This window comes from Ochotona princeps, chromosome 6 (genome assembly GCF_030435755.1).
Source record: "Ochotona princeps isolate mOchPri1 chromosome 6, mOchPri1.hap1, whole genome shotgun sequence".
NCBI lineage: Eukaryota > Metazoa > Chordata > Mammalia > Lagomorpha > Ochotonidae > Ochotona > Ochotona princeps.
In genome coordinates, this window is record NC_080837.1 from 275,296 (window position 1) to 284,284 (window position 8,989).

At 38.0% G+C, this 8,989-nt stretch overlaps 2 protein-coding genes across 2 annotated transcripts; both read left to right on the forward strand.

Moving 5' to 3' along the window:
- Window positions 1-1,489: 1,489 nt before the first annotated feature.
- On the forward strand, window positions 1,490-2,598 carry LOC131480431 (zinc finger protein 334-like). Its single transcript, XM_058665263.1, has 3 exons — window positions 1,490-1,610; window positions 1,742-1,834; window positions 2,444-2,598. The coding sequence occupies exons 1-3, from the start codon at window positions 1,541-1,543 to the stop codon at window positions 2,596-2,598; spliced, it is 318 nt and encodes a 105-aa protein (XP_058521246.1). The 5' UTR covers window positions 1,490-1,540.
- A 1,828-nt stretch (window positions 2,599-4,426) lies between these two features.
- LOC131480432 (zinc finger protein OZF-like) lies at window positions 4,427-5,665 on the forward strand. Its single transcript, XM_058665264.1, has 2 exons — window positions 4,427-5,417; window positions 5,481-5,665. Exons 1-2 carry the CDS (start codon window positions 4,427-4,429, stop codon window positions 5,663-5,665), a joined length of 1,176 nt encoding a protein of 391 aa, XP_058521247.1.
- The last annotated feature ends 3,324 nt before the right edge of the window (window positions 5,666-8,989 follow it).

Sequence of the window (8,989 nt, forward strand, 5' to 3'; positions counted from 1 at the left end):
CTAAAGGGCTTCTAGAACATTAGAAAAAAAAAGAAGTAGGTTTGTGACAGCATGGCATTTGTCTTATATATATATATATTTTCTGTTCAGCTGGCAGGCTGTGACTGGCTGATACCAACTAATTCTCAGAAGATAGTTCTGTATGAGACTGTCATTTGTTTCCCTCCTAAGCTGCAGTTTACTATTTTGAAATTGAAATTTCAGTTTAATTATGTTATTCCATAAAAAGAAAAGCAAAACCAAAGCAGAAAGAATTTTAATATGTGCACACTCAAAAGTGAAAAAAGGTATATATATATAGTGGAATTATATGTATATGTATTTCATATTTTAAATATTATTTTATTTTATTTATTTCAGTCTACATTGTAGGAAATATTTCGTAGTGCAAGTACAGTTTAAAAATATTTTCAGGGGCCCGGAGGCGTGGCCTAGCGGCTAAAGTCCTCACCTTGAACGCACCGGCATCCCATATGGGCACCGGTTCTAATCCCAGCAGCTCCACTTCCCATCCAGCTCCCTGCTTGTGGCCTGGGAAAGCAGTGGAGGACGGCTCATTGCTTTGGGATCCTGTACCCACGTGGGAGACCTGGAAGAGGTTCCTGGTTCCTGGCATCAGATCGGCATGCACTGGCCCATTGTGGCTCACTTGGGGAGTGAAACATTGGATGGAAGATCTTCCATCTCTCCTCCTCTGTGTATATCCGGCTTTCCAATAATAATAAATCTTAAAAAAAGAATGTTTTCAGTATATCATTATTTCACTTTGAAATAAGAAAATTGAATTTTATTATTGCTTTATAATATTTTTAAGTATCTCAGCATGTTTGAGAAAATCATTAGTAACCTACTCAAAATTTTTCTCATCTTGTGCAATATTAAGCATTTATCTTAATTATTTAATCTAATCTAGCATGTTATTTAACTCATGTGTATCTAAACATTGCACAATGAATAATAGTGGAATTGTAGCTTCAGAATTGCAAACATAATGCAGGACAAAATGTTTTATTTTGTTGTTACCCTATGCTGCCATATAGATTGTAAATTAAGCTGCATTCATAGAAAATGCAAATTGAACACACACAGAAGAATTAAACTCAACATAGTATTACAGGTCCTGAGTTAATACTTTGGCTCAATGTGATTATTTATCTTAATTTAGTTGAAAAGCAGAGTGGCAATAACAAACACAATGATATCTTCCTCTTGAAGAGATATACTTGTAGTGCCTTCAACAGTTCATTAGAATGAGACTTTTTAGAGAAAACAACCTTTAAAAGAATAAGGAATATTCTGTTGTAGTATTGGAATTGTAAAAGCAATACAGCACAAGATATTTTCATTTAATTTTTACTCTGTGATGCTGCATGAATTGTAAATTAAACCGTATACATAGAAGTTGCAAATTAAACATACAGAGAATGCACTGTCAGTGTTTCTATTTAATGATCCAGAGCTGAGGAGACATGTGCTGTTACAGGTGTTGGTGTCATTCGATGATGTGGCTGTGGACTTTACCCAGGAAGAATGGCAGACAATGGACAATACGCAGAGGACCCTGTACAGGGAGGTGATGCTTGAGACCTATAACAATCTGCTGTCCTTGGGTGAGTGAAGTTCTGTCATGCTTAAGCACAACACTTCTGTATAATTTGCTAATGAAAGAAGATTTATAACGTGTAGTAGTTGGTAGGATTAGTGGGGATTTTGGAAAATCTACATCATTCTCCATTCACAGGGTACTCCATGACAAAGCCTGATGTGATCTTCAAGTTGGAGCAAGAATCAGCACCATGGACAGTGGAGAAATCTGTCAAGCAGAGACTTCCAGGTAGGTCAGCCCATAATTCTGAGGGGAATTGATACATAACTCAGTAAGTGTTGACTGGAATTATATTTGAGTTTTAGTTTGAGTTTCTTCCAGAAGGACAGCTGGTGATACACAGGCGTTCTATGCTCTCCATGTATAAGTTTATTCTAGCAATTTGCCAGCCTGTCACCATAAATCTAGAACTATATATGTGTATTTTCATGATTTCAAACACTTGTATCACATCTGCCACCTCCTAAGATGCATTTTCAGGAAGTTGTGTTTGAAGCAGAGTAGCCAGGCAAAGAAAAACTAATGATGATATGGAGTGTAAAATACCCCAAGCCTTATTTTGAATTTTTGTACCATATTTTCTGTCATATCCCACTTTAGGTTAAATATGCAATCTCAACTAATTAAAATTTTTATTTTAAAACATGGGTATTATGTTAAGGCATTAATAGATGAGCTGTAATGCTTATTAATAATGCTCACAAACATCCACATTTTACTAATATGAAAATGTGCTGTATCTAGAATGGCAACAGATTTCATTGGCTTCACTTGAGCACTAGAAAAGAAATATTTAGTTGTGATTCATGCATATTGTTACTCTTTTCCTAATTTCAGATTCCCACAGAAAGAATGAGCTGCTTGCAACTAATCAGAAAGATCAAGAAATAATCTTCAGGCAAGTTGTAATCACAAAATTATATAATAACCTAAGGAAAGCCACAGTGCCACAAAGATGCTTAGTATTATCTCTGACCATAATTGAAACATGATATGAAAGGGATTTCATTATTTCTACTTTTTTTTTTTTTTTTCATTTTCAGACAGAATGTAGAAAGCAGAGGGAATCAAATAACGTTTCTTGGGAGAGGGCCAGGAGATAGTGTGCCTTTTGAATGGAGAAAGCAAAATTTTTAGAAGCATCTCAGATTTTTAAGTGTCCTCTGAGCATTTCTTGTTTGGACAGGAACCTGTGGGTAAGACACATCCCCTTGGTTGTCTCTCAACCAGCAAGGAAATAGCTTATACTACACAACTCCATATGTATACCTGTCATTCTATGGGTGTCAGCTCTCAGAGATAGGATGCTACATAAGTGACCAAGTTGAGAGAGGAGATAAAATAAAGAAACTGTCCCTTTGTCAACTGATCTATGAAGTGTAGAGGTGGTCATCCAAAGGCCCACGTAAGTCATTTCTAAAGATCAATCTCGAGGGCATGGCATGGTAACCTAGTACCTGGCCATTACCTCACGTACACCAGGATCATAATATGGACACTGGTTTGTGCCCTGGCAGCCTCACTTAACATCCAGCTCTCTGCTTCTGCCCTGTGAAAGTTGTTGATGACCACCCACTACCTTGTGACCCTATACCTGCATGGGAGAACCAGAAGAAGCTCCTGACTCTTGACTTTGAATCAGCTCAGCTCTGACAGTTGTGCGTTTTTGGAAAGTGAATCAGCACATGGAAGATCTTCCTGTCTCTCATCCTCTATGTATATCTGAATTTCCAGTAAATATAAATACATCTTTAAAATTAAGTCCAAAGTGAATATTTGGTGATGCCAGGACTCTCATTACTCATCCAATGAGGATAAATCTACCTGAGTCATGAAAAAGGAGCCCAGAACCTTAGTCCCATGTCAGGTGGTTGGGATTCAGGATCCACTTAAGGAGTTTCAAGTCATGCAGGAAATTGACCTCTTCTGGGGACTGTCAATCTTCCAACAGGAGTTTTCTACTACAAGCACACATAGCCTTGCTTCCAAAATGAAAATTGATGTGACAGGAAATGTGAAAATATTTAGTTAGTGATTACAGCCTCTTAATTCCTATACTGTTGTACTTCCTATCTCCACTGCCCACCCCTTAAAAGTACAATCCATCTGGAGGTTTAGCTGGAAGTAGGCAGTGGCCGGGGATTAGGTGAGTGGGTGGGCATGTTCATGTTTCTGCAGAGGCATGGGGTACCTAGGGTCATTTCCACAGGTTTAGTACAAACCTTGTATAGTCTTCTCTTTGCTACGTCAAGCCACATAGCTCTTGTATGAGCCAAAAGACTTTTTCAAGTCCTGTGTTGTGCACCAAACCAAATGTAACCAGGAAAGCACAGTGATTGTTTTCTTTAACTTAGTACAGAAGCACAAAATGGAAACCAGTTGTAGACCAAATCTGTACTTGTTAAGTGACCAGTTGATCTTGGGCTCAGAGATTTTGTGCCTTTTCAAAGGAGACGGGAAATGATACCATAGTTTATTTTAACTCCATTTTCCCACAGGAAGCCTCATAAGATGCCATTTGAGCAAAAGCATGCCTTTAATGTCCCTGAGAACAACCTCAAGAGTGGGGATAATTTTAATCAGCTTGACAAGATCCACATTTGTGAGCAGTCCTTTGAACACAATGGGAAAGAGAAAACTTTCAGTGGCAAGAAGATAGTCCTTATGTGTGAGCAAGTTTATACCAAAGACAAATGTAATCAGCAACCTGTCAGTGTGGGAGAAGCAATTCATGCTGGCTATTATACATCTTGCCTTACCACCAAACAGAGAACTGACACAGGAGAACATTTGTATGTGTCCAATGAATGTAAAGAAAACATGTGCCAGAAGTCAGAAGTCATTAGAGATCAGATCCTTAAAAGTGCAGAGAATCCATATGAATGCAATGAGCGTGAAAAAGCCTTTAACCAACAATTATCTCTCACTAGGCATCAGAGCATCGACACAAGTAAAAAACCTTATGAATGTAGTGAGTGTGGAAAAGCATTTTCTCATAACTCAAACCTAATGATGCAACAGAGAATCCACACAAGGAAAAAGCCTTTTGAATGTAGTGAATGTGGAAAAGCTTTCACTCGTAAGCCACACCTTAGTGCACATCAGAGAATCCACACAGGCGAAAAACCTTATAAATGTAGTGCATGTGATAAAGTTTTTACCAACCAGTCAGGTTTTCTTCAACATCAGAGAATCCACACCAGGACAAAACCTTATGAATGTAGGGAATGTGGAAAAGCTTTTCATCAGAAATCAAACCTAAACAGGCATCAAAGGCTCCACACAGAGGAAAAACCTTATACATGTAGTAAGTGTGGAAAAGCTTTTTCTTGTAAGTCAAACTTTACAGCACATCAGAGAATCCACACTAAGGAAAAACCTTATGAATGTAATGAGTGTGGAAAAGGCTTTTCTTATAAAGCACACCTCATTCGACATCACAGAATCCACACAGGGGAAAAAACACATGCATGTAGTGAGTGTGGAAAGGCTTTTACCAGCCAGTCAGGTTTCCTTCGACATCAGATAATCCACACTGGGGAAAAACCTTATCAATGTAGTGAGTGTGGAAAAGCTTTTTCCCATAACTCAAACTTAATCATGCATCAGAAAATTCACACCGGGGCAAAACCTTATGAATGTAGGGAGTGTGGAAAAGCTTTTCTTCGAAAGTCAAGCCTAATCATACATCAGAGAATCCACACTGGAGAAAAACCTTATACATGTAGTGAATGTGGAAAGGCTTTTACTCAGAAATCACACCTAAAAATACATCAGAGGGTCCACACAGGGGAGAAACCTTATGAATGTAGTGTGTGTCTAAAAGCCTTTGCTCATCAGAACATTTTCATTCAACATCACAGAATCCACACAGGGGAAAAACCTAATACGTGTAGTGTGTGTGGAAAAGCTTTTTCTTGCAATTCAAACCTTAAAGCCCATCAGAGAATCCACACAGGGGAGAAACCTTATAAATGTAGTGAGTGTGGAAAAGCTTTTTCTAAACGGTCAAGCCTAATCACACATCAGAGAATCCACACAGGGGATAAACTGTATTAATGTAGTGTGTGTCTAAAAGCCTTTACTCACCAGACAGGTCTCATTTGACATCAGAGAATTCCTACAGGATAAGAACCTTATGAATGTAGTAAGTGAGGAAAATCCTGCTGCTTGCAGTCAAGTTTCATTAAACATAAGAGAATTCATATGGGAAAAGCGTTATGGATGTATTACATGCTTGCTAAAATTTACAAGCACATTTTGAACACAGCAGATAGCATGCGTGCTTCAATAATTAGCACATCCACAGAAATGAATAAAATATCACTGCACTGGCTAAAAGATCATTTTTCTCAAATCAATTATCAGCAGAGTCACAAACCCCAAAACTACAAAAGTACGTTAACAAAAAGACTAGCTACCATAAACCTGCTATTATTGTCTGTTACAGCTTACAAAGTGAATGAAACAACCATAAGCAAAACAGTGTAAAAGGCAATGGATGTTGAAATATACTTCAAAAGTCTCAGCAAGTGTTAATTAATAAACATGAGGAGTGTCTTTTTTTCACAAAGGAGGTTATTTGTTGCTAATATGATTAAGAAGCAATTTGTACATGATCTACCTTTGTTGTGAGGTGAGAAATATGAATGGATTCTGCTTTCAGATTTAAGTTTTATAACAAATGTTCAGTATGTATATATGTTCAGTATTTGTTTGAAATGCCTTCTTCCCTCTTTACACATTTATCTAATGCACCTTTTTTAGAATCTCAAATTTCCACATTCTGTTACAGAATTATATTGGAATCACAGATATGAACTGATACATGTGGCGATTGTAATGATAAAGACACAAACTTAAAGGATGGATCTTGTGCAGAGGGAAGATTCTCTTGTGATATCTGGCCAAAAGTATATCATGTTTTGCCACTGTCTCTCCTAGAAGAATCACTGTGTGTGGTTAGCCCTTGGTCACTCCTTGCTTATCCTTTGCAGGATGCCATAGGCACACAGCACACTGTGTATCAGAGGTGTGGTACCATTTTGTGGTACCATTTTGTGGTACCATCTCATATAGACTGGGCTACTCCCTCCCAAAACTCCCTCCCCTGACAGATTTTCCCATGTTGCCATAATAGAACAGTCCTTCATATGGAATCACAACTCCATCAGCTTCTTAAGTGTGCTACAACATTGCTAGTACAGACGTCGTCAAACAATCCATCATCCCATTGTCTACACATTTGCAATAGTTTTAATGGGAGGCTTTTGTTTGGAAGCAGGGTTGCATGTTCCCTTGTACCCCTACATCTGGATCTGGTACAGCTCAGTACTCCATCACTGTACATTTCCATAAATGAAAAGCCACGAAATAAGGTCTATATTTTCATTTTCATTTCTGTGCCTCTTGTTTCCTTTCCTTGCCTACCTTATTTGGGTGAGCATTAAATTACATAACAAAAAGATCATTCTAATTTGATTACATATCTTAGACGAATTGCTTTTGGTTTATTTCGCATTTAGTTGTGTAATGGCTATAGGTTTGTTTTCTATGGATACTATTTTATTGAGGCTTATTTCTATTGGGGTACATTTCTATTTCTTATTTCTATTGGGGTATATTTATAAATTTGTATGTTTCATCAACTTACATATATGGACGCTATTAAAAATGTATATGTAAGAATTCATTGAGTGCTTTCTATAAGGCGATTTTAGTGATGCTTGTCTTTCATCCTATTTATGTGAAATGATTGGTTGTTGAATTTCATTTATTGACCCATTTTCTACATTCCCTAGTTAGGTGCACCTTGGCTAGTACATGTGAGTTTATTGATGTGATGTTGCATTTATTTTACATGTTTTTAGAAAAGATTTATTGGTATTTATTGGAAAAGCAGCTCTATAGAGATGAGGAAAGACAGAGAGGAAGATCTTTCTTCTGATGGTTCACTCACTAAGCAGCTACAACAGCCAGAACTGCGCCTATCTGAAGCCTGTGGCCCAAAGCCTCTTCCGGGTCTCCCACATGGCTGCAGGGTCCCAAGGCTTTTGGCCTTCCTCAACTGCCTTTCCGGGCCACCAACAGGGAGCTAAATAGGAAGTGGGGATGCCAGGAGTAGAACCTTTGTGATCCTGGAGAAATGAAGGTGAGGACATTAGCTGCTACGCTATGGCGCCAGACCCTATTTTACATGTATTATAATAAGAATTTTTTACTAAAGATTTTATTTATTGCAAAATCGTATATGTAGAGAGGAGGAGAGACAGAGAGAAAGATCTTCCATGTGATGGTTTACTTCCCAAGTGGGAAGTGGGGAAGCAGGCTGCCGGGATTAGAACCAGTGACCATATGAGATTCTGGCACATGCAAGGTGAGGACTTTAGTCACAAGGCCACTGCACCGGGCCCTATGATACTAATTTTACATCCATTTCATCAGGTATACTGGTCTATGATATTGGAGTGACACTTAAACTAGATTTCTGAGCTCTGAACAATTATTTCAGAAGAAGCATTAAGTAAATATAGAGAGAACTAGTTATACAGCAAGGGAGATTGCATTTTTACTGAGCAATTCCATCTTTTTTTGTTTCTGTTTTTGTCTTTATTTATTTATTTCTATTCTAAACAGTCATGGTTGAAGATCTTCCTACTGCTGATTCAGTCTAGTTTAGGAATCTCAGTATTGTTAGGATTAGCGTAATTTCTGAATTGTCTCCTCGTTTTAATTTTTTTAGAGTAATTCTAGAAAATCTGGTGTTAATTTGGTAGAATTTAGTAGTGAGTGTACCTAGTATTGACTTTTGGTTTGAAGAGATTTCTTCCTGATTCAGTGTTAACTGCCTGTTTGTTTTGTCAAGTTATTAAATTTTTTGTGATTCAGTTTGTAGACTAATACTGAGTATCAAGAAATTAAGCATTTCTAACTATTGTTGATAGTCCGTAGTGATCCATTGAATTACCTTTTCTTTTCTCCTAGGATCTATTTATGTTATCAAGCCTGTGCCTGTGGTCTAACACCTAAAGTCCTCACTTTGAATGTGCTGGGATCCCATATAGGCACCAGTTTTAGTCCCATGTGCCCCACTTGCCAGCCAGCTCCCTGCTGGTGACCTAGGAAAGCAGTCGAGGATGATCCAATCCTAGGAACCCTGCACCCGTGTGGGAAACCCAGAAGAAGCTCCTGGCTCCTGGTTTTGAACTGGCTCAGCACTTGCCATTGCTGCCACTTGGGGAATAAATTATTGGATGGAAGATCTTCCTCTCTGTCTTTTCCCCTCCATATATCTGAGTTTGCAATAAAAACAAATAAAAAATCTTTTAAAAATTAGTTTATTGATATGCAAGGCAGAACTATAGAGAACAGGGGAGAGTCTGA